The 26,846-nt window shown below is 31.3% G+C and overlaps 1 protein-coding gene across 1 annotated transcript in view; it reads left to right on the forward strand.

The window, feature by feature from the left end:
- Nucleotides 1-26,846, forward strand: part of FHIP2A (FHF complex subunit HOOK interacting protein 2A) — a 42,791-nt gene that overhangs the window by 3,197 nt on the left and 12,748 nt on the right. The window contains exons 2-11 of the mRNA XM_074295685.1: nt 3,619-3,697; nt 7,646-7,815; nt 9,478-9,582; nt 9,920-10,042; nt 15,255-15,548; nt 15,730-15,926; nt 16,799-16,913; nt 18,309-18,385; nt 18,497-18,689; nt 18,888-19,057. Coding sequence (XP_074151786.1) covers nt 3,619-3,697; nt 7,646-7,815; nt 9,478-9,582; nt 9,920-10,042; nt 15,255-15,548; nt 15,730-15,926; nt 16,799-16,913; nt 18,309-18,385; nt 18,497-18,689; nt 18,888-19,057 — 1,523 coding nt within the window. The remainder of the gene's footprint in view (nt 1-3,618; nt 3,698-7,645; nt 7,816-9,477; nt 9,583-9,919; nt 10,043-15,254; nt 15,549-15,729; nt 15,927-16,798; nt 16,914-18,308; nt 18,386-18,496; nt 18,690-18,887; nt 19,058-26,846) is intronic.

Here is a 26,846-nt window from a genome sequence, read left to right on the forward strand (position 1 = left end):
ATTCCAACCAGTCATCTTCTGTTTTAACTAGCTTATGTGAGCCTTTAAAATTCATCCGTTATACAAATGGACTCTATTCCAATAAATACATCAGGATTGCATGGTACACATCTGAGAAGTATTTTTAGATGATTTGTGGTGTATATCATTTAAAGAAATTAAAAGGGAAATAAATTGCCCTCCTTTGACTTAAATTCCTTGCTAGTTTAGTTTCAGTTTTAAGGAATATGTTATCCCATAAGGTAATATTTCCAAGACATTGCAAAGAGGGATGATCATGTTTACCTTCAGTTTTTGTATAAAGTCTTATTTCCATCCTATTAGATAAGAAGGGATTTTTTGAGATGAAAAATCTCCAAAATATTAGTTTAGGATTTAACGGAGCAGATATGTGACAAAGTGGATAGAGTATGGGACCTTGAGTCTGGAGTCTTCTAGACCAGAATTCAAGTCCAGCTTCAAATACTTACAGGCTTCGTGACTCTGAGCAAGTCACTTGACCCTGTTTGCTTCAATTTCCACATCTAAAAAATAAATTGGAGAAGGAAATGGCAAGCCAGTCTAGTGTTTTTGCCAAGAAAATGCTAAATGAGGTCACGAAAGTTGTATACAACTTAAACTATTGAAGTGCTGTGGAGGCCAAACAATATTATAATCCATAGCCCTTGCCTTTAAGGTTTTGGTTATCTTATTGGGGAAATGACATATAAATGCAATTCAGGTATTATATAAGGAAGCAAATGATTATGTTTTATGAGTGCTGCAGACAATAAGTATTAGAACATTGAGTGAAGTAGTAGACTTGCTCTAAACCTTAGAAGATTGACAATATTTTAAGAGAGAAAGGAGGAACATTAAGGGGCTAGGGAAAAGAAAATGTTCCTAAGGAAAAGAAAGGTAGGAAAGATTTTTTTTTTTTTTTTTGGAGAAGTATTTGGTCAGGATAGGTCCTCTAATTGAAACTATAATGCCACCATTGTTTATATAAATTACATATATATACATATATACATGTATATGTATTGTTCACTTTGGTATTAAACATATGCTTGTTATCAAAGTCAAGAATGTGTTTACCACTCTGAAGGAAACTCAAGTTTTTGGGTTTTTTTTTTCAAGGAAAGGTTATAAAAGATTCCCCATCCCTAGCTTTCATGTTTGGCAGTTGGTTTTGTATAGTATAAAGCAGAACTCTAAATCTCAAGTCACACTTCATTATTTTTTTAGTAGAAGAATAAAAAAAAGTTTCTATGCATTGATTGAGCCCAAGTTTCTAACTTATTACTCTTACATTCAGACAGATCTAAGGGGGAGATCACATTGGACATCTCACAGATAACTATGATATATGATCAGTGTAGTTGAGTTGCAAAACAAAATGTACTATGCTTAGTCCAAAGGGGATTAGTAATGAAATAGGTAGATTTACTAGGGAGTCGTCTTACCCAACTTCTTATTTGAAATATTGAAAACTTAAGCTATTACTTGGACCTTCTATTTAAAATAAGTTGCTTGTTTCAAATATCATTCTTAGGAAAGGTATTTACAAGGAAACCCACAGCCTTTGTTGATTAGACTTATAGTAGAAGCCCAGTTTTTGAACTCTTTGTATTTCTTAGGTGTTTAGCCTATAAAAAAGATTGAGAGTTACATTGATTGGTAAATTGATCTGCGACAGTGATTTGATTCATCGGTCATTTTTTCTAAATCTGTTTAAAATTCACTCTGAAGAATTAAAAATGAAATAAAAGCACTGAATCTTTAAGAATAACCTGCCTATTTTTCTGTAGTAGCTATTAAATTTCTTAGGTTTGTCTCACAACTGATGTTTCTGATGAAACTGAAATTATTTAGGGAAATATGCATATCTTGAAGGGAAAATGTTTTTAAAATAGTTATCAGAGCCTAAAACAAGATTTTAGAATGGTTTGTCTCACACTAATGTTTCTCATATCCTCAATCTTCCTTAAATTTATTTTCATGATTCTTAAGTGCATATTTATATTTTTTCTTCTTTAATAGAATTTTAATCATTTGAAAGATTTTTAGAAATCTGCATCTTATAGAGTAGATTTATTTTCTTTTAAATCATTAATGTTAGGAGAGGTAATAAGAAGAGAAAAAAGAAAAGGCATGACTAGAAGTAATAGAAGTTGAGGATTATGGGTAAATGTTTTAAAGATCAGTGCGCACACATGTACATTACCCCAATAGATATAAATGTGTGTATTTATGATATGTGTGTGAATAACCAAATAAAAAAGAAAAGATGCTTAACATGTAAAGCATGGGAAACATGGGACTATTTGAATATTTACATCCCATTAAGTAATCTGGCATTTGTTTAGGCATTGATATTTCCAATTTCTAGTTTTTTGGCGATTTGAATGCTTATTTGCTTCCCTCAATGTAAGAATGGAAATAGTATGAAATTTTGGGTATTGTGTTCAGAATGACATGGTATAAACATTATCTGTCTTAAATTTCTAGCTATGCAGCCCATTATTCTGAGTGAGGTCTGGCAAACTCTCTGCCTTTAATAAAATAATAAAATATTTTTAAAATGTGATAAATTATTGGACTACCTGCCATCTAGGGGAGGAGGTGGGGGGAAGGAGGGGGAAAAGTGTGAACAGAAGGTTTTGCAAGAGTCAGTGTTGAAAAATTACCCATGCATGTGCTTTGTAAATTAAAAGCTATAATAATAATAATAATAATAATAATAATAATAATAATAATAATAATAATAATAATAATAAAAATGTGATAAATTATTTCCCAGCATTACAAAATATATCATGCTGTAAAAATGTAATATAAACATATATTGTAAAGGTAATTGGATCAGTTGTTCTTGAGGCCAAACTGGCTTGTTCTTTCTCTATTAATAGAAATCTGCAGTAAAATGCTATAACTGGCATGTATAAAACATGAAAAAACACAATTTTGATCTTTAAAATGCCCTGAAATGAATTTCAAAGTAAAAATAGAAAATATTCTTTTGAAGTACAAATTTTGACAAGGTTTACTTCTAAAATGAAAGTTTGCTAAAATATATGACATTCATTTTATATCCTAATATAGCATAAAATGGAAAAGGTTTTATTTCTAAAGTCTCTGAAAGTGTTGCCAATAGACTGATTACTTAATTGGTTTTATATATTCTTTTCTGCTGATGTGGAAATAGTAGTTTTACATTTTAAAGTCCAAAGTACAAAGTTCCCTTGATATAATTGATTCTGCTGATACTAAATATTGATATGAGTTTCAGTTTAAAAATAAATAATGGCAAAATAAGTATGGGTTAACTGTTTTCAAAACATGGCATATGCTTATGAGTAGATTAATAAAAACAATTTCTTAGAAAACATGCCAAGAAAAAATAAGGCTAAATTGTGATCCTTATATTGATAATTTATATTTTTCTTATAAATTCCATTTCTATCTCTGCTTTGAGGTTTTTATGTTTCACTTTAGTACTGACCTAGAGCAAAAGGCATTTAAAAGTGGGCATTTTATATGCTATTATACATAAATAGACCAGAATTCTTTTTTTATTTATTGAAAATTAAATGCTATTTTCTAAATTGTGAGGTATTTCTTTTTCTTTCTTTTTAGCTTGCACCTTCTCTTCCTCTACAAGAAGATTTTGTTTATCACTGGAAGGCAATTACCCATTACTACATAGAGACTTCAGGTAATTTTTAAAATTAGGTACAGAAATTGCACATGAAAAACTAGATTTATGAAATGCTGGGATCTTTTTTCATTACATAAGTTTACCCCAGAGGAAATCAAACAACTTATTCTGCTTTGAGTCACATTTTAGAAAGTGTCCTAAGATAGTAAAGACAAATTGTCAGTTTAATCTTTCATTCTTTATTTTCTGTCATTGAAAATGTGTCCTTTAAGTGTCAGATCTAATTTTTACTCCTCCCCTTTCTGTTCAATTTGAATAGAAATTTGCAGAAGAGTTTATTGAGGGGTACTACCTTTCCTGATGACTGTTCTCAGCCCTTAACTGACCTCTCCCCCCCAAGAGGAAAACACATTTACAATAACACAGTTTAAATTAATTTCTTTTCATTTGTTTTCAATATTAGAGTCTTTCTAGTAGTAAAATTTTGTCTTAATGATATGTAGCCCATGATCCATTTTGAACTGTCACTTTTGTCTGATAAAAAATTCATGAGTAATTTTTAAGCCAAGGTTTTAAAAAAATTTTATCAATCAACTGATCAATTGATCAATTTATTAGTGCAAAAATACTAGGCCCAGAGCATATAAGAGAAAAATAAAGCTCCTCCAAAGAGCTATAGTGAATTTGAGGAAAATGAGATACATACATATCAGCCAATACAAATTAAGAATTTTTACAGGGAGAGGAATATTATTACACTAGCAACTGTGTGGATTGGTGCATTTAGGAGGGGTACTTAAGTTTTGAAGGTAGTGAGTTAAACATTCTAAGAAATAGATATGAAAAGGAAGGAGTGAATTTCAGGCATGTGGGAGGCAACCAGTGCAAAAGCAAATAAGCAGTAGCCATCTTTTCAATACCTGTTATCAGAACTGTTCCAAGGAATAAAGAAGAAATTATGTAGTCTCCTGTCTCAAGAAGTTTCCAGTGTTTTTCTATAGATAAAATATTCTCACATAAGACAACTACTTATAAGCTGAACAGGGACAAAGACTAACCTTCTGTTTCCTTTCATATTCCCATAAATCCCTGATTCTGGTCAAGGAACAGAAAGAGCTTTATAAATGCAGTTAAATATATGTATCATATATTTGATATATAAACACATTTGTATGCTGCTTAATGTATTGACAAATACTCACCTATACTATATGTCAGGCACTGTGCCAAGAACTAATGATACAAATAAAAAGAATTAAACAATAACCTCATTTTATACAAATTAATACATCATGTATATACCTACTAGAATGAGTTTCTTAAGATAAGGGACTATTGATTTTTAAATTTGTATCCTTTATATCTAGCACAATGTCTTATGTATAGATATGATTACTTGTCAAATCAAATTATAGCAATGTAGGACAATCGTTCATATTAAATTTTGAAGGTTAGAAAAGGCTCACTTAGAGGAGTTAACCAAGAATTCAGCGTCTTTTGTTATCATTTATATTCAGACATTCTTTAAAGCTTGGACAGATAAAAAATGTATTGTCATAGTAACATGGGTTTTATAAAAAATTCTGTAAAATTTTCGTGATCCATTATTTGATCTGTTTTGGTACTCCTTTTATAATTTAAATAGAAACTTATTCTTGACTTGTTATTCTCTGAGATTGTTATCCTTGTACTTCTGTCAGTCTTTTGGGATGAGGGAGGGAAAATAGCCATTGTGATGCAAGCTTTCCTCTGTGTCTTCTAAATTTATATTGAGAGTAGTGTAACACTGTTTGCTATTGTGTAGTGGATTCAAACATCTCCTCAATGACATCTTTTTCATATTTGGGGGGGTGTAAGTTAATACTAGTAATATATTTCATACAGCCTGTTTCATACCTTCATAATATTTTGGATCCCCCACAATTTTGAGGATCATATAATCATAGCTTTATAATTAGAAAGGGGCTTAACAGGTGTTAATACAGGGAAGAGTGCTAAATTTGGAATAAAAGAACTTACCCTTAAGTACCAGAAAATTCTTCTGTTTAGTTATTGGTTTGAACTTGGGTGGTTTATTTAATCTTTCTGGGCTTCAGTTTCCTTTTATAAAAAAAAAAAAAAAGAACATTAGACTCAGTGACTTCCGTCTTTTCCAGTTCTGGAGTATTAGAAGCAGTGTAGTTAGTGGGAACAGTACTGGTTTGTGATCATAGGACTGGGTTTATAATTCTATTCTATACATACCTGTGTGACCATAGGCAAGTTATTTTGGCCTCAGTTTGCTCATTTTTGAAATGAAGGGGTTAAATTAGATGATCTCTTAAGGTCAGATCTCTACCAGCTTTTAATTCTAGGATCCTATGAATTCCTTCCAGTTTAGACCTCCAAAGGTAAAAACAAAACAAAAGAAAACAACAACTTAATAACTATGGTCAAATAAAAAATATGAATTTTTTAAAATAGATTTTTTCCATTGAAAAATTTCTCTCTCTTCTCCTTCCCTCCAATAAATGAAATAAGAAAAACAAGACCCGTATAGGACCTAGTCAAAAAAACAAATTCCTATTATCAGCCATGACCAAAAATATGTCTCATTTTCATGGTGAGTCTCTTACCTCTCAGTCAGGAGAAAGGGTAACATACTTCATCATTGGACCTCTGAAATCTTGGTTAGTTATTGTGTTGATCATCATTTTTGAGTTTTTCAAAGTTGTTTTTATAATATTGTTATTACTATATAAATATTTTCAGTTATTCTACTTATTTTGCATTTATTCATTATAAGCTTTGCAGGTTTCTCTGAATCCATCTTTTGTCATTTCTAAAGTATAGTAGTATTCTATTACATTAACTATTTGCCAATTAACAGTAACCCCTTAGTTCTAGTTATGTTGCAAAAAGAGCTACTATAAATATTTTTAAAAAATATGAGTCTACAAGTAGTAATAAAAAGATCCCTATTTTGAAAGTACATATATTTACTGCAAATCTAGCATCTGTCAAACTGCACTTGCCATCCCTATACCATAATGGGGATGTTTGGCACTTTGTAATTTTCAGCCATATAACATTATTGTGAGAATATTAGTGTTAAAAGCTTAAGATCATTGAAATGTTGCACAATTTCCCAAATGTCATCTAGGCCACTTTCTTCCTCTTATTAAATTCTGGGGCTAGCTCATTTTCTAATGTACCATTATAAAAATAGATTGCATTTAAAAGGGAAAACACTTTCTTGACCAATTTAATAATATGAATATAAAAATGGGAAAATAACTGGGAGAAAATCTGTACTATTTAGTAACCCTAAGTACCAACTTTGAGAAAAAAAAACTCTAATCAAAAGATTTTAGTAACTTAAACAGGGTTTTCTTTTGTTTCCTCATTTATGTAAAACACACACACACACACACACACACACACACCCAGAAATGATGACCAGGTAGGTTGAACTGACTTTCCTAATATCACATGATAACCCATGATAGAATCAAGAACTGAACCCAGTGGTGCTCACTTTCATCTCTTCTCCCCAATCTGGATCTCAAGGGTACTCTATCAGCTAGTTTGCTTCACAATTCATCTTAAAAGTCAGGTTTTTCAAACTATGGTTTAATTATAATTTTATTTGTTATTTTAAGAAGTGTTGAATTGATGTTTCTTTCTACAGTCATGTTCTCTTATGTAAAATATACTGCAATTCTATTTAATTCAAGAACAATTTATTAAGCACCTATTATGGGATTTTGTACTTGGAGATACAGAAAAAAAAAAGATCTGCATGGCCTTTTGGGCTTTATAATTAGGAGGAGATAAAGCAGGTACAGAGAAATGTTATACAAATTAGAATAAGTATAAAAGAGGTACGTTGTTGGTTATTTTGGATGAACAAGATTTAATCCAGAAAATTAAAAAGATTTTTTGAACAGGACTGTGGCAAAGTATTATTTTTAATGAGAAGACAAAGTATGATGAAGTTTGGTGGATACTATTTTTACTCTTTAGATGATAAAGCTCCAGTGACAGATACAAACATTCCATCTCATCTGGAACAGATGCTAGATATCTTGATACAAGAAGAAAATGAACTAGACTGTGGAGAGACTGGCCCTTGTATGGAATATTTACTTCATCACAAGATCTTGGAAACATTGTACACATTAGGGAAAGCTGATGTAAGTTCTTGACACATTCTTCTGATTAATTTTATCAAATTTTATGAGTACTTTAAAAACAGTATGGAGTGACTAGGGGGTCAAACTTGATAAGATTAAGTCATTTATTTGTATAGACTATATGAATTCCTTAGTGAGCAGAAATCATTTATTTCAAAACTTCTGAATAACAAATAAGACACTAGCTATATCTAATATTCTAATATAATTGGGTAGATTGGACACATTGAGGGTCAGAAAATTAATAATAGGGTGTAAAGCATGATTTGGGATAGACTATTATACGGGGTCATGTGACATACAAGAAGGGTAAACTGAGCCTTAGAATAGAACTTTACACAGTTCTGGGGGTTAAATCTTTCAGTGCATGATCTTAGGAAGTCCTGTGGCCTTCAGGGAGCCATCAGCAAACTGAGGATATGGACAGGGTAGATAGTACGATGGGATGGGAAGCATGGTCTAGAGTCTGACTATATATATTGATTCATGTACTTTTGCACTGGTTGGTTTACTTACACCAGTTAGGATCATCTAACTTTCGAATAATGGCTTTGGTTCCATTCTCTTACTATTCTCTTCTAGCAACATAAAATTGTATAACTTGATTCTGTCTATAAATGAGGTTCAGACAAGCAAATATAGAAGTCAATTTTTCTTCAAACACATCTTCCTAAGCATTATAAATTTAAAGTGACAATTTATTAGTGATATCTTATACACACACATATATATGTAGACAGTACTAAATATATTGTCTTACTAGTTTTTCAGTTATTCAATTTTTTTATTTCTTCCTAGACAGATGTTCTGCAACTCACTTTTCACTGTTTTTTTGTTTTTGTTTTTTGTTTTTTGTTTTTTCATTAAAAAGTATTAGATAAAGATAATGATTCTGGAACAAAATAATAAGGGTTGCACTCCAGTATATTTGTTTCTAATGATTATACATACATGAAATGAGTGAATAAATACTTTTGTAACTAAAATTATGATTCATATTCTTAACTGATAAATATTTTTGATAATTAAAAATTGCTCATTAAAAGGCAATATAATGAAATTCTAATTATATGAAAATAAAATATCTTTATAAGGAAGAAAAAAAAAGGTAGTATAATTAGTATTATGGGAGACCTAAATAATATAAGTTCATTTTTAATTCCTTACCCATTTAACTTTGCAGTGTCAGTCCTCAGTTTTCCTGTGTACCCTACAGTACATAGTATTTTACAAATAATTAAATCAAGTATAGTTGTCCATTAAGATATAATTTGTGCCATAGAATTCCATTTGATAACTGTTTGCATATTAGGAAGTTTCCAGCCATTATCAAATAATAACCTCTTTAGTTGAAACTCTATGAGACTAACATTTAGAAACTATATAATTGTTTTTGCTAGTACTAAATTTAGATCTCAAGATTGTCTTGTCAACATAACTTTGCATATTTACACGTTTTTAACTTTATGTAGTCTGATGCAAAATTTTATTTCCAGAATTTAAATTGATACTTGGTATTTTCATTCTTATATTTTAGTTATCTATTATTTTATGATTTTTGAGAGGGCAATAAATTAATGAAATTTTTTTCCCCCATTTCTTCACTTTGGGATTAAATATATTTTCATTATCCATTTCTCTTTTTCCTGTGTCTGTGCCTAGTGTCCTCCAGGAATGAAACAACAGGTACTGGCTTTCTACACCAAACTTTTAGGAAGAATCCGACAGCCATTACTTCCACACATTAATGTACACAGACCAGTGCAGGTATTTTTTCTCTTTTAACATAAAAATATTTCTTTTATTTGGTTTGATAAATTATTTTAACTTTTTCTAAAGGAAATATTTTTAAAAGGAAATGTTTAGATCTATTCAAATATTTGAGTACCAGCTATGCATAAGATCATATTCTAAAGTTCAATGATGTAATTATCAATTATTTATTTGAAATTTTGAAGATATTAAGAAATAGATTAGAAAATGAGAATGTTTTTCCCATCTCCATAATATGTGATATATGTCTTCTGCAGATTTGAAGCTTCAAAAAAATCCTTCTCTTTATATGAATTATACAAACGTATTCCTTTTTTCTTTTTTTAAACAGAAATTAATTAGACTTTGTGGTGAAGTACTTGCAACTCCAACTGAAAATGAAGAAATTCAGTTTCTCTGTATAGTGTGTGCAAAATTGAAACAAGATCCCTATTTGGTCAATTTTTTTCTTGAGGTATGTAGAACCATGCTTTTAAGAACTAAAGATACTTGATACTGACTTCAGTTATAATTTTATAAGAACTTTGCTTTTGGAAATTTAAAAGACTACTTTTATCATTTGCCAAGACAACTTTTAATTTAACATTTGTTATTTTATTCCACATTTACTAGGGCAGCTAGGTGGCATAGTGAATAGAATACTAACCCTGAAGTCAGGAGAACCTGAGTTCAAATCTGGTGTCAAGACACTTAACATTTCCTAGCTATGTGATCCTGGGCAAGTCACTTAGCCCCAATTGCCTCAGCTTTAAAAAGAAAAAAAAAAAAAAAGCCCCAAATTTAATGATGCTAAAAAGAAAGCAGTTTTGGATTGCATTAATGGAATTTTCATTGTGAAATAAGTTTCAAAATTAAGATGTAGGTGGAGGACAAAAAAGTGGAGGAGATTAAAATCTCCAGGTAGGTTTGCTGTAATTATTGTTTAATAAATATGATATGAGATAGAGGTAACTGTAGATAGTCAAATTTTATGCCAGATGTAAAGAATTGGTAAGGTTTCTCTTACAGTGAATTGGGTAAGATGACCACTTTTATATTATTTTTACTAATTATGTTGGCTTCCTTTTTGTATCTTCATAGTTTTTTAAAATGTACATTAAAACCAACATTTAAAAATTTTTTGAATGGGAAAAGTGCATTTACTGATTAGCTTCATAATGAACAGTGTTAGTTTCAAATATAAGTATGTTTCCTAGGACTGAAGTCACTTTTTTTTTTTTTTTTTTTTTTTTGTATAATGGGTAGTAATTTTAGCTATGTTTCATATTTCTTTAACTTTTGTGTGTGTGTGTGTTGAATACCTTTTGCAGTCTAATGAAACCTACAGACCCTTCTCAGAATAATTTTTGTTGCCTACATTTATAACAGAAGGAAATGATAAATTAGAGGTTAGTGAAAATAGAAATAATTTTATCTTTTTTTCCTTCCAAGTTAAATGGACCACCAAATTTTTTCGTAGATTCCTTCTCCATGGACTCCAATTTAAGAACCTCTGACCTAGTGCCTACAAGCTTTGTGACCTTGAGCAAGTCATTTTCTCAGTCTCAGTGAGCATAATATTTGTACTAGCTATATCACAATGTAATTGTGAAGGAAAACACATGATAAATCTTAAAGGCTGTGAATGTATGAACTGTTATTATCTCCCAGCTATCTATTGAAATTTTTCAAACATAATATGGATTTTTCAAACTTATTGTTAGTTTTGATAAGTAATTTAAGTTTGAAAAATCCTACTTCAGGTCTTTATTTAATTTGCTAAATGTAAGAGAATAATGATTGTTAATTAATATATTAGTTGTAAACAGTGCTTCCCAGGTGCTGAAAATAATTTGTTCATGACATTCCAGATACTTTGCCTGAAATATCTACTCTTTTGATTTAGCAAACCTTATTTCATTCATAGTTGAGGCAAATTTCAGCCTAGCATGCTTGGATTCTTATTCAATTAGTTAAATCTTAATTAATGAGCTTTTATTGTATTTTATTCTTTTACTAATAAACTTTTACTACCAAGGCTAGGTGAAGATTAGGAAATATGATATTGTGATGAAAATAGAAATTGAAAAGAATTTCACAACATAAATTCTAAATATTCTAAAATTCTTTAAAAATTTTTATTTCTGTGAAAAAAATTTGCTTTCTCACAATCCCATTCCAATCCTCTCTCCCTTTCCATTTGAGAAAAAAAGAACAAAACACGTTAAAAAGTTAGTTAGTAAAAACAAATTTGTCTCATTTTGTACTGATGAGTCTTTATATACTTTGCTGTAGAGAGATAACATATTTCATCATTAGTCCTCTGTAATTGTAATTGATTATAGTGCTGATAAAAGTGCCTAATTCTTTCAAAGTTGTTTTCCTTTATGTTGTTGTCATCATTATATAAATTGTTCTAATTCTATTCACTTCACTTTGCATCATTTCATACAAGTTTTCCCAGGTTTCTCTGAATGCTTCATCATTTCTTACAACACAGTAGTATTGCATGACATTTATATACCATAAATTATCCTTCCTCCAATTTGTGGGCACCCTCTCATTCCCATTATTTACCACCTCAAAGAACTACAAATATATTTATATATCCTTGGAGTTGGTTTCATTTAGGACTATTTCTCCTTTAAGCTCCAACTTCTTAAATTATGGTTCATGATCCCATGTGGGGTCCCATAACTCAATGTGGGAATTATGAAATTATGATTTATTATAGTAAATGAATTATTATAGTAATTATAGTAAATCTGTATACCTGATTTTTGTGCTTATCTACTCGAGATCACATAAAAATTTCTTGGTCAAAAAGAAGCTGTGAGTAGAAAAAATTTAAGAAGCCCTCTTACTGTTACCTTTTTTCTAATACATTTTTACTCTTTTCCTCCTATTTCCTAGTTGAGTGAAATATTTTTGTGACCAACTGTGTGTGTTTGTAGGTATTTGAAGTGTCTGCTGTTCTGTCTACATATACATTACCCCCTCCTTATTTATATAAACTTCTACTTGTGCACCTTAACTATGCAATATACTTGATTTCTTTCCCTTTATCTCCATCCATGCCCAGTGCATTCTGCTTCCCCTATTAATTCTCCTTTCATTCGTCTTTTAAGATCATCAAAACATAATAGAACTATTCCTAGGCTATGTCTACTCAGACTCCCTTTACGATCCCTGATGATTTTAGGGATCAGCAGGTATGCACATATCATTTGCCTGTATTAGAATATAAACAGTTTATGCCCTTGTTTAATTTTTTATTGTTCCTTCGTGTTTATCTTTTTATATTTCTCTTCATTTTTTTGAATTTCAAAGTTGCTCCTAGAGCTCTGGTCTTTCATCAAGATTCCTTAGAAATCTTCTAGTTCATTAAAAAGCCACTTTTTTTTTTTCCCCTATAGGATTATACTCAGTTTTGCTGTATAAGTTATTCTTGGTTATAAGTCTGTAATTTTGTCCATTGGAATATTGTATTCCAAGTTCTTGATCCCTTTATTGTAATAGCTGCTAAATCATCTGTAGTCCTAACTATGGTTTCCTGTTATTTGAATTACTTCTTTTTGACCACTTGCAGAATATATGTGTGTGTGTGTATATATATATATATATATATATATATATATATATATTTTGTTGTTGTTGTTGTTTGTTTTTGTTTTGGCTTTGGATTTCAACTGATGTTCCTGAGAATTTTCATTTGAGAATTTCTGGCCACAAGGTGACGAGTGGATTCTTTTTTTATTTTACTTTGCCCACTGGTTCTGTGAAATGTAAGCAATTTTCTTGAAACATGAGATCTAGCTTCCTCACTCTCTGCTTTTTGATTATGACATTTATTTAGTTAATTCTTTTTTTAAAAAAAGTTTTTGTTTCATTTATTGCCCAGTTTAAAAGTTTAACAATCATTTTAAAAATTTTGAGTCCCTGTACATATCCTTTGATCCAGCAGTCTCAGTACTGGGTCTATATCCCAAAGAGATCATAAAAGACAGAAAAAGACCCACATATGCAAAAATGTAGCAGCTCTTTTTGTGGAGGCAAGGAACTAGAAATTTAGCAGATGCCAACAACTGGTGAATGGCTGAATAAGTTATGGTTTATGAAAGGAATAGAATTTTATTGTACTATAAGAAATGATGAGCAGGCTGATTTCAGAAAAGCCTGAAAAGACCTAGATGAACTACTGCTCAGTGAAATGAGCAGAGCCAGGAGACTATTGTACACAGGAACTACAAGATTATGTGATAATCAACCATGATGTCCTTGGCTCTTTTCAACAATGCGATGAGTCAAAGAAAATAGAGATAAAAATAAAAGCTAGAAAATTAAGTTTCATTTTGCATTCAGGATTCATTAGTTTTTTTCTCTGGAGTAGATAGCATTTTTTCATTATGGATCCTCATGGAAATGTCTTGGATCATTGTCTTCCTGAGACTATCTGAGAAGTTCATAATCGATCATTCTTATGATATTGTTGTTACTGTATACAGTGCTCACCTGGTTCTGCTCACTTAACTTTGAATGAATTAATATAAGTCTTCCCAGGTTTTTTTCGAAAGCATGAAAGCTTTTCATGAAAGCTCATTATGTCTTTTATAACACAGTAGTAGTATTCCATCCCAATCGTGTACCACAATGTGCTCAGTCATTCTCCATTTTATGGGCATCCCCATAATATCCAATTCTTTGGAACTACCAAAAAAAAAAGCCGTTATAAATATTTTTGTACAAATAGGACATTTTCTATTTTCTTCAAATGGTTATTATTTTAGTCTTTGTACTAACATACTAAATGCTTAATAAACACTTGTTTATTTATTTTTTGCTGTGTAGTAACTTTGCAGTTGTTCCCCTCTGCTTAATGTGATCTCAGCTTTATTTCTCAAGATAATTGCAATCCTTTTTCTAACAGTAATAAAAAGTTGTTAGTATTGTGATTTTTAGTTTGGTGAAAGGAAAACTTCACTTGTTAATTTTATGACAGGTTATGATAGCTTCTAATTTATAGTATTTGTTCATCCATTTATGTGCTCCAATCAAAACCTTTTGCTTTCAAATTGATCCTTTAAGCTTCTTTTTGTTTCAGGAAAACAAATTATCATGGGAGAAAGTTTGGAATTTTATCTTCAAAGATAGAAATTTAAAATGTCTCTAAAATGTTTCTTACTCTTGTTAAGAAATATAAATGCCAAGAATATATGTTGAGGTGTTTATATTTAAAACAACCTAGATTTATGAAAAAATCTTGAATGTGAATTAGTTTTTAAAATTTTACATTTCCTATCATGTTATTCTCATGATCCAATTGCAATCATTGCTTTCATGATGACTTGATTATTTTAATTTTAGATCAAAATTTTTCTCTTCTGTTAGTTATACCTAATATAACAGTATCTATAAAGAAAATTAAAATAATATCCAACTAGTGGTCACTAGTCTCTTCCAGAAAGATTTTGCAACTAGTATTAAGATTATCATAAAACAGTTAAGGAACATATTAAATCTATTTTATGCATAGTACTATGTTAAGCTTCAGTATTTTTTTTCTGGAGATAATTAATACCTTATTGATTGCTGAAGTACCTAATTGTAGAAAATCCACATTTTCCTCTAGGCTTTGTACTTTTTAGGACTATGTAGTGCGACTTTGAGAATGTTGTGATTCTTTTCAGAACAAGTTAAAATCATTGGCTTCCAAAGGAGAATCAGATTTAGCTACAGAAGATACATTAAAAGGACAATATTCCTTAACAACAGATACAAGGCAAGCCTATCAGTCTGAGGACCTCTCTAGTAGAATTGGAATAGAGGCAACAGAAATAGAAGACGATCTTCCTCATCAGCCAGATGATCTGTCCACAAGATTGGATCAGCTGAATGTCACTTCTTTGCCTGAAGCTTCTGCTGATCGTCCACATCAGGATTACAATTTAGTAAATTCTTTGCTAAATCTTACTAGAAGCCCAGTAAGTTCATTTATCATTTATAAATCTTGTCATTTTCATCTTGCATGATTATGGTAGTAAAAGTTTGAAATAAAGCTTTTTAAGATCTTAGTTTAGAAGAAAATATATTAATATATTTTAAAGTTTTTTTTTCCTCCTAAAACTTCAGATTTTGAAAGGCTGTATTTTTTTTTCTTAATAGGATGGTCGAATAGCTGTGAAAGCATGTGAGGGTCTGATGTTATTAGTAAGTTTGCCAGAACCTGCAGCTGCCAAATGCCTTACTCAGAGCACTTGTTTATGTGAACTACTGACAGATAGACTTGCTTCCCTCTATAAGGCCTTACCTCAGTCAGTGGATCCCTTAGATATTGAAACAGTGGAAGCAATTAACTGGGGGTAAGAAATTTCATTTGTATTTCTCCATGAAGAAAAACATTTTGAGCTATAAATTTGTTTTTTTTTACAATGACCTTTATTTTTGAAAATTGTATGGCATTTCTTGTGTAGAGATTTTTACATTTCACTGCTCTGTTTCATGTTTGTAGGAGTACTCAATTTTGAATGAATTACAATGTAATAAGTATTTGAGAGTACAAACAGTTATATATTTCCACAATTTTTTTTCCTTTGTTTAAGCTGCATAATCTTTATAGATCCCTTCCTCAGGAATGAAGTTTTCTAGCAATAGGTAATTGCTTGCATTCTTGGGATATCTATATTTAAATTCTGCTCTTTCATCACTTTATAAAAAAACAAAATTAGGGTACTATTTTAGTCTCTTAACTTGAAGAAGAAACTTGTTTAGTTGTCCAACAATTGGCAATGCTTTTGCCACTCTGCACAGCAGAAAAGGGAAAGAAGACTTTCCCATTTTATCATTTATTTGCACATTCTCTTACCTTTCTTCACTTCTTTCATAGCAACAACTAAGCAACCTACTTTTTATTGTTAAGTTTCCAGAGATTGTGGGGAAATTGAGAGGAGGAAATCAGGCATGTTTTCTTTTCTCCTTAAATTCCACTTATTCTTTAGTGTTTCCGTTTCTGTACACTTAAAAAAAAAAAAAAAAAAAGAATTTCTGTTTTTCTAATCCATCATATTTTTCTTTCATTGCTTTGTATAAACACTGTTTTTTGAAATTAGTCTTTCCTTCTCATTGTCTTAAGAAAAATAATGAATTTAAATTAGAATGAAATGTGTGTATCTTGAAAGCTATAATAGTTTTTTTTTTTAATCTTATATACTAAGTACTTTTCTGCATATTACAGTTTGGATTCATATAGTCACAAAGAAGATGCATCAGCTTTTCCAGGAAAACGAGCCTTGATTTCCTTTCTTTCGTGGTTTGATTATTGTGATCAGCTAATTAAAGAAGCACAAAAGGTTTGAAATATCTTTGACTCAAAGATCATTACATATGTGTGTGTGTGTATGTGTGTGTGTATATTATATATCCTCTTAAATTTGAACTTGCATCTTACCCAAGATGGATTTTAAGTTGTTAATGATTTGCAGTCTAGTTTAAAAAAGCAAATACTTTTTTCCTGGGAAGATATAAACAGATAAGGTTCAAGTTCTGAACTTTGTTTATTACCTTCAACAAGTAACTGTGCCCTAATTTTCTGGTGTATAAAAATGGGTGTAATATTTGCCTTTGTAATTTTCAGAAATATTACAATGTATAATGAAAATATATTTCTTTGAGAAACTTAGAAAACTTGCTGTATTGTAAGAAGGAACTGTTGCAGTTAGTCCTATGGTAATCAGTAGATTATCCCCCAAGCTCCTCCCATACTTGAAAAAGAAATTCAGCTTCACTTCTTAGCAGATTGACTTCAAATTACTTCTTTGCCATTGGCTTGCAATGCTTTCACTATCTTGATTTACAGTAATCATAATAGATAGCATATGGTGCTTTCAGGTGTTCCAAACACTTTACATGCATTTTTAAAATTTGATCAATTTATCACAAATTGATTTGAAGAAAATGCTGCAATTATTCCTATTTTACAAGGGAGGAAACTTAAGTCTCAGAGGTTCAATGACTTGCTTCAGAGTAACATAATAGTGTCTGAGGTAGAATTCAGATGCACATCTTCCTGATTCCATTCTGTTCACTAGTTGTCTGAAACAGTTTTCTTACAGAAAATAGATAATTTTCGTAAGTGAAAAATATTATATAAAAGATTAATGAGCTTATTAACCAACCAATTAATCAAATTAGCTTATGACTGCTGACAGGCTATCTTGATACCATTTACACATTTTTCTTCTTATTTCTGAACATTTACCAAAGGTGTATAGATGGAGCCCAGAAATAATGTATAAATTTAGTGCATGATGTCAATACATCAGGAATCTTGGTCAGTCAGTGAACATTTGTCAAATACCTGTTATGTACCAAGTGCCATATACTAGGCACTGGAGATTCAATGAAAGTGAAAAAAAAATAGCACTCACCATTTATAGTCTTAGAGAATTGTCTATGACCCTGGGAAGTTTAATTTTTTGTAGTCATGTAACCAAGTATTAGAATATTTGAACCTATATCTTCCTGATCCCAAATCAAGCACTCCATTTGCTTTACACTAAGATGTTTCTCGTTTGGTTTCATGTGATCAATTCATATTCTTAAAGAAGATTATTTTCTCCATTGAATTAAATTAGGAAATTGCCTTTTCAACTTCTCAAATGTTATTTAAAATGTAGTTATTTTTTCAGTTTATAAAATGTTATTCTCATACTGTATCAAATGTTTCTCTTATACTATATTTTTAGTCTGCTGCTGTTGCTCTGGCCAGAGCTGTTCGGGAAAGATTTTTCATTGGTGTTATGGAACCACAATTAATGCAAACGTGAGTAACTTCTTTTTGTTGAAAATAAATAATAATAAAATCAATGTTTTTATGTCAAGTTAGTCTTTTCTGTCAACCCTAAGTATCTTTTTACTTTTTTTCTTTGTCCAGTTCAGAGATGGGTATTCTGACATCTACCGCTTTGCTCCATCGCATTGTTCGGCAAGTAACTTCTGATGTTTTACTTCAAGAAATAGTTTCTTTTATTCTTGGAGAGCAGAGGGAACCAGAAACATTAGCAGAAATTAACAGACATCCACTTCGGCATAGATTAATTGAGCACTGTGATCATATATCTGATGAGGTGAGAAAAGGAACAATTTAGAAATTAACTTTAGAATGTCAAAGATACTAATATCTACATATATAAGTATGTATATATTATGTACATTTTTTCAATGTATTTATTTTCTAAAATTTGGAAAGAAAAACTTATGCACAAAGGCAAGAATAATAATTTGAAAAGATATTTTAAAATTCATTCTTATACTTTTGGTTACAGATTAGCATTATGACTTTAAGGATGTTTGAACATCTATTACAAAAACCCAATGAGCACATTCTTTATAACTTGGTTCTGAGAAATCTTGAAGAAAGAAACTACACAGAATATAAACCTTTATGCCCAGAAGATAAAGATGTGGTGGAGAATGGATTAATAGCAGGAGCAGTGTAAGTTTTTAATGTGTCAACTGAGCATCTTAAGTAGACAGTTTCTTAAACATGAAATCTTAGAAATGAAAGGATCTGAGTGATAATCTAATCCAACTTCATATTTAATGCATGAATACTTTCTATAGTGTCCCTATAAGATAAAATGTCGTTAAATTCAACCTCTATTTGAACAGCTTCAGAAACAAGAAATCACTTTGAAGGGGACCCAGTTGTATTTTAGGGACATCTATATTCTTGGGAGATCTTTAAGCTAAAAATCTTCCTTTTCACTTCCTTTTCCCCACTCCTCATCCCACGAAAACAATAATTGCTTGCAATTCTTCTATATTTATAAAAATATATATTTTCATATGATGAAGCCTTTAAAAATACAAAGATAGCTAGATATTCTCTATAAATACTGTGTAAACTAAATATCCCTGTTTACTTCCTCTTATGACATGGTTTCATGTCTCCCTTAATTTTCTATTTCATTTTGCTTACTCTTTCTTCATGTCTCATTTTTATTTAGAAGATGAAAAATCCAAAACCAAAAGATTCTAGAAATTTAAGTTTAGCTGAAAAAAGCCTACCTGCCATAACAGCATAGAACTATTAGCTTTATTACCAGATTTAAAATCAAGAAGCTATTGGTTCAAACTCTGCTTCTGTCACTTGTACCTGGTCATGTAGTCATGAAAAAGCCACTTAATTCCTCTGAACCATAGGCAGCTCTCTAGGACTCTGTTATAAATGATCAGTGGAGGAAGTTATGGAATAAGTTCCCACAATACTAATACCCATACTGATGAAATTACAGGTTCTAGACATATTGACATGGATGTTTTAATCCATACTTTTAGTTGGAAAAAAAAAATCGGTTCTGTCTGCTTTAAGCTTAAGACAAAATTGATTTAACACAAACTAGCTTGTCAGTTATATGCTGATACAGTATTTTTTTTTTTTATCAGCTAGATGATGACATCTAAATAGGAGAAATGGAATTTCAGAGATATCGTACAACTTTTAACTGATAATTATAAGATACCTTATGATTTATCATTTAGCCTCCACTTATTATGATTGAAAATCTTCACATTTCTGAAATAGGCCCATTCTATTTCTGAACATCTTTAATCATTAAGAAATTTTGCTTTTGGGTTGAAATCTGATGTTCTGCTTTGTTGTTTTTATTATTCAATAATTTTTTCAGTCATATCTAACTCGTGACTCCATTTGGATTTTTTTGTTTTGTTTTGTTTTTGGCAAAGATATTGAAGTAATTTGCCATTTCCTTCTCCAGATCATTTTACAGATGAGGAAATTGAGGTAAACAGGGTGAAGTGGCACAGCTAGTAAGTGTTTAAGGCCAGATTTGAACTCAGGAAGATGAATTATTCCAAATTCCAGGCCCAGCACTCTATGCACAGCACCTAGCTGACCTTAACCCTCTATTACTTTTACCCACTTCTTTTATTAAGTTTTTTGGGGCCAGGTAAAACAAATTTAACCTCTCTTCTACAGCATAACTCTTTTCATGAACACAGACAGGTGTCACTGCACCCTTAAGTCTTCTTTTTAGGCTAAGTAGTTCAAATTTCTTCCACCATTATTATGGCATGGGTTCCAATCTCCACTTCTCCCCTTCATCCAGAGTACTCTGGTAAATTTTTCAATTTAATTTTTTAAAATTATGAACTTAAATATAAAAAAGGGACATTTTCATACACAGAAGAAAGTCCAGCTTTTAAAAAATGTACACCAATTCCAATGTTGCTTTCAAAATTGTCCTACTTGTCTGTGCTTCTTTTGGAGCTTCCTTTTGTTTTTTTCTGTGTGTTTAAAAGTCTTATTTTGGCCCTTTAAAAAAAAAAAAAAAAAAAAAAAAAAAAGGAGGGACTTCACTATTGCTACCAACCCTCTCCTGACTTTTTTTCCCTCTACCATTAGCTTAAATAGAGAAAAACAAAAACATTGTTATGGATTAAGCAAGAGTTAGGCAAAAAAATCCAAATAATGGCCATATCCACAAATGTATGTTTGATCTTTGTGGCCATCCACTCTTTGTTAGGAGTTGCATAACATATCTTAAAAGAAATAGTTGGTCATTGCTTTATCACAGTTTTCAAGGCCTGAAAGTTGTTTTGCTTTAGTGTTATTCTTTGTATAATTGTTCTCCTAGTTCTGCTAACTTCACACAGTTCAATACAATTACATACTATAATTTGTTCAGCTTTTCCTACCTCCTACCCTTTTTAGGATCAGGAAGTTTATTTTCCTTTTGACTCTTTTCTTCTCATTATTATTCTCTCTCAACTCTGCCACCTTCCCAATCCTATTTGATCCTTATTAATGTTGAAGCATTTTTACATCATACTGTTTGCATATTGTTCAATCTACCTTTGGCCGTTTCAGGTAAGAATGAAGTTCATCTGATGCTCTCTCCCCCCATTCCTTCCATGTAAGTTCCATTCCATTCTTCCATCCTGGGCAAGTTACTTAACGTGTGCTTGCTTTGGTTCCCTCAACTATAAATTGGGGATAATAGCATACTTTCCAGCATTGTTGTGAGGAATAATTTTGACAATAATTGTAGTGAATTGAGCATAGTTCCTAGTACATAGTTGCCACTATATAAATGTCAACTATTATTATTATTATTGTTATTATTTCCCACTACTATTAGTATGATTGTTTTCTTTCTACATGACTGTTTTCCTTTTTCTTTTCCTTCTTTTTCTCCCTCTTAAAGACCCTCAGAATAGAACCAAAATGCTCGCAAATCATGATTTTCTTAACATTCTTATTATTTTTAAAATACATTAAGGTTCTGACGGGAAGAAAGGGGAGAATATGCATTTATGTAATGATTCCTATGTGCTAGACACTGTGCTAATATAGTTTACAAATATATTCTCATTTCATCTTCATAATGACCCTGAGATGTAGGCGCTATTATTGCTCTCATTTTAGATTCAAGAGAACTGAGGCAAATTGAGTTTAAAGTGACTTGCCTAAAGGCACATAGCTATTAAGTGTCTAAAGCTGAATTTGAATTTGAACTCAGATTTTCCTATATCATACAGCTCCTTCCAGTTGTTAGTTTTTTTCAGTTTCTTTCAACTAAGAGTTGAGAGAATTTCTATTTAGCTTTGGTCTTTTCAGCATGAATGCTTGAAAGTCCTTTATCCCATTAATTAAAGGTCATTTTCCTCCTATAGGATTATGTTTAGCCTTGCAGGATAAATTGATTGCAAACCCATATTTTTGTCTTTTGAGGATCATATTCCAAAATCTCCTGGTTTCTTAGAAGAAGTTACCAGGTCTTTTGTGATCCTGATTGTAGTCCCTTGATATTTCAGCAGCTTCATTCTGAATAGTTCAGTATTTTTTTTTTTTTTTTTTTTTCTGAAATGAAAGCTTTAGATTTTAGCTATGACATTCTTGAGACTTCCTTTTGGAGCTTTCTTTTAGGAGGATATTGATGACTTCATCTTTATTTTGCTTCTTAATTCTAAAGGTACTGTGATTTAAAAAAAATTTTTTTTAAAGAATATATCAGTCAGGACTTGTTTGTTTTTTTTTAATTATGGTTTTCAGAAAGCCCAATAATTTTTATATGATCTCTCTTAAGTTGGATGTTTTTAAAAATAGATATCTTAAATTTTTTTCAGTTTTGCAGTCTTTTGAGTTTATTCAAATATTTCCATTTGTTTCACAGAGCCATTGATTTGTTTGATTTTTTAAAAATTTATTTTTAATACACATTGCTTTATGAATCATGTTTGGGAAAAAAATCAAAGAAAAAGGGAAAAACTATGAGAGAGTGGGGAAAAAAAAAAAACAAACAGAAAAAAGAAGCAAACATGGCAGTGTGTTGATTTACATTGAATCTCCTTGGTTCTTTTTCTGGATGCAGATGGCATTTTCTTTCCAAAGTTTATTGGGATTGCTTTGTATTACTGAATCCTTGAGAAGAATCAAGACTTTCATAGAAAGATGATCATCACACATTCTTGCTGTTATTGTGTACAGTGTATTATTCCTGGTTCTAATTGTTTTGCTCAGCATCGTTCATGTAAATCTTTCTAGGCCTTTTAAAAATCAACTTGTTCATCATTTTTTTATAGAACAATAATATTTCATTACCTTCATATGCCACAATTTATTCAGCCATTCCCCAAATGATGGGGATCTACTCATTTTCCAGAAAGAGTTACTTCAAACATTTTTGCACAAGTGGTACTTTTCCCTCCTTTATGATTTCCTTGGGATATAGATCCAGTAATGGCACGGCTGGATCAATGAGTATGCACAATTTGATAGCCCTTTGATCACAGTTCCAGATTACTCTCCAGAAAGGTTGGATCATTTCACAACTCCACCAACAATGTATTAGTGTCAGTTTTCCCACATCCCCTCCAAAATTTATCATTATTCTTTCCTGTCCTCTTAGCCAATCTGAGAGGTGTGAAGCAGTACTTCAGAGTTGTTTTAATTTGCATTTCTCTAATCAATAGTGATTCAGAGAAATTTTTCATATATTTTAGACATGAGACCTTTACCAGAAACACAGACTGTGAAGATTTTTTCCTAGCTTGGTCTTTTCTAATTTTTAGGAATTCCATATTTCGGTGAGATTTTACTATTTACTCTTGTATTTTTTTTCCTTAAGAAATTGTGTTTCATTTTTGATTCTTCATTTTTTCTTGAGTCTCTGCTTATAATTGTTGAGTTGAATTTCAAATAATTTTTAGCACTAGATGGATATTACCTTTGATTTAATTACTTTTCCAGCTTAAATTAATCACTTATAGCTTTGTCCCTCCCACTGTACTTTCGAGTGATCAGCTCTGCTTTTTCTGGACCTGGAATCCTTAGGTTCTTTCCCTGATTTCCACCACTCTGGGCTTAGTTCTACGATTATCACCCCTCACTTTGACATTCAGAGCAGTGGATCTTCAGAACCCTTTCAAATATCACAGGGCAAGATATTAGGAACCAGATAGCTCCTGAGCCTGTACTAGTCTGAGCACTATGGTGGCTTATTGCTGATTACTTTGTGTTGCTGTTCTGTGAGGCTTCTCCCTTCTACTTTGTCTTCATGGCTTTTTTTTTTTTTTTTTTAAACCATCTTAGATTTGTTTTTGTTTTTAGGGAAACCCTCTAACTCATTCTTTTTGGCCACAGAGCTTTGCATACTATATGCATGCTCTGGTTATGCTGGGATACTATATTGACATGAAAAGACTACTTAATTCTATGCAGTTCATAAGCAGAAGAAATCACTATAGTTTCTCATTGAATTTTTTTTATCATGATTCAATCTGGTGTAAATTTTAGGGTTTTTGCTGGAATACTAGGTAAGTGGAGCTGAACAGTTTGTCTCCTATTCCTGTGCCTTTCTTGAAAGATATTATCTTTACCAGACTTTTGACAGACTTTTAACTTGTCAGTGTCTTTCTTAAAATGTTTTCCCAAAATTGTAATCATCAAATTTGACCTTGAAGTAGAAAAGTAGGAATAAAAAAAAGAGCTTTCTTTCCTTCTTTGCAGTGATGGGTATGGGACACTATATATATTTTCAAACTTGTTATGATTATCTAATTTTGTAGAATTGCTTTTGTCCTAGGTAGTGAAGTGGAGGAGAGGGAAATATATTTCTTTAAAAGGTAATGTAAAAATAAAAGATAATTTTTTTTTTTTTTTTTCTAAATGTGGTACTTAGATAAATGTCATCTGCCAGAGCACAAATTACAGTGGGGTTGTGATGTCCCTCATACAATGAATTTTATTTCTCTTTGAGTAACCTAAAATCAACAGAGTTGTTTATTTGTGGGCTTTTGTTTGTTTTTGGCTTCTATGACACATTGTTGAATCCTGCCATTTACAATCCACTAAAATCTTCATGTATTTTCCACTTAAATTATTATAAGGACATGCCTTTTCTAACTTATATTTAGGTGATTGATTTTTTTTTTAAACCCAAGTGTAGGTCTTTCTAGTTATTCCTTTTAAATCACAATTCATTAGATTAACCCTTAGTTTTATTCATCAGGATATTTTTGCATCCCATTTTTCTTGTTTGATGGCTTTAGATCTCTTCTATCTTTATAGTAGACAATTTGGTACATCAGAAGGAACAAGTTCCCTAATGTCTCTGGGCCTCAGTGTCCTTACCTGTAAAATCAGAGTGTTAGATTAGATGCACTTTAAAATTCCTTTTAGTTCTATAAAAAATATGTGTGGGGCATCCCCGACATTGTAATCTCTTTCATGGAGTGTAGGTCACTCACTTTTTCCCTACCCTGGCTGGATCACGTTTACTTTCTTTACTGCTTTCATATATATATATTATACTTAAACTTTTTTTTTTCATTGTCAGAGGTAACCCTATTGTGGAAGGATACATTCCTCCTATTTACTATAGCAGCTGTAGATCCTCTGTCACTGCTTCCACTAAAACAAACTCAGTCACCCAAAATTATGTTAATGTTAAATCTTCTACAACTCATTTATTTAATAATATAGTAAAAAAAAACTATGCTATCATGATAACAATGGTAATATATATATAATTATTTAACAGTGTAGTAAAGCAGTAACTGTAACATTAAAGATACAAGCAAATACAGGAATAAACAATTTATTGCATAAATCTGGTTCACATTCATAGAAATTTGACATGAATGAATTATCCTTTATAACTCTGAATTACATGCCTTGACATCATCGATCCATTTAAGAACATTTCTACCATAAGAATCCCTTTTTCTGCTTAATGATTTCCTGTTTCTAACTGCGTCTCTTTTTTCCTAACTGCTCCCCTTTACTTTCAACTGATGACACAAGCTCTCTTACCTCAGTCACACTAAGAAATAGACAATTTTATGGGCTACTAATTCCCTGAAACCAGATGGCTATAGAATTGCTGCTCTCTGGGCCATGCGGACATGTGTAAATTACTTAGCCAGCCCATCAAACAGCCAATCAGCTTCAAAGCCTTTTAGTTCCTTAGCCTGATTTTCCCTTTCAAGCCAGAGAGGGCAGCAGAGAGCAATAGATTGCCTGCTTTGGACTACTGAGTAACAGTGATCTCCTAATGGAATCAGTCTTTCTCCGATTGATTAGGAATAAGAAACTAACCTATTCTATTACTGGTTTCTTCACCCAGCTCAGAGCCAATTGCCCTGCTCTCTCCTCCTTTCTCTCTTGCCCTTTCTTTACTTTCTCTTTGTGGCTCAAGTCTAAAGTATGGAATTACATTTCTATTTCTGGGTAACAACTCTCAAACTCCTCTTTTCTGTTAATTGCTAAGTTATCCCTCCATATGTAAGTCTCCCATAGTCTCCAAATAGCCCTATGTTTTGTCACTGTGGCATTTTTTTTAACCTTTTGAGCCTAAAATAGTTAATTCTGTGAATTCTGGGATGATAATATTCTACAGCCTCAGTCTACAATGTAGTCCTCTTAATTTGGGACTCTTTTTAATTTTTTTCCCACATGTATTACATAAGTTTTTAATAAGTAAAAGTTTCTTTCCCTTCTAGCATCCAAACTCCTCACCTCTGAAAGAAGAGTCACTGTACATCCTTTACAAAGTGTTTTAAGCTTTATCATTATATGAAAGTTCATTTTCTTCCTTTTCTGGCAATTCTCACATCCTACCTGAAAACTATATTTACTTAAATATGGATTTTATTTTATTTTTTTAATAAACAAAAGTTCTCTTTCCCTTTAGGCTACCAAATTGTTCTGACTTGACTTCTGTTCCTATTTTTCCTTTCCTTCCCTCCACCCTCTCCCC

The sequence above is a fragment of the Sminthopsis crassicaudata genome, chromosome 2 (genome assembly GCF_048593235.1).
Source record: "Sminthopsis crassicaudata isolate SCR6 chromosome 2, ASM4859323v1, whole genome shotgun sequence".
Lineage (NCBI taxonomy): Eukaryota > Metazoa > Chordata > Mammalia > Dasyuromorphia > Dasyuridae > Sminthopsis > Sminthopsis crassicaudata.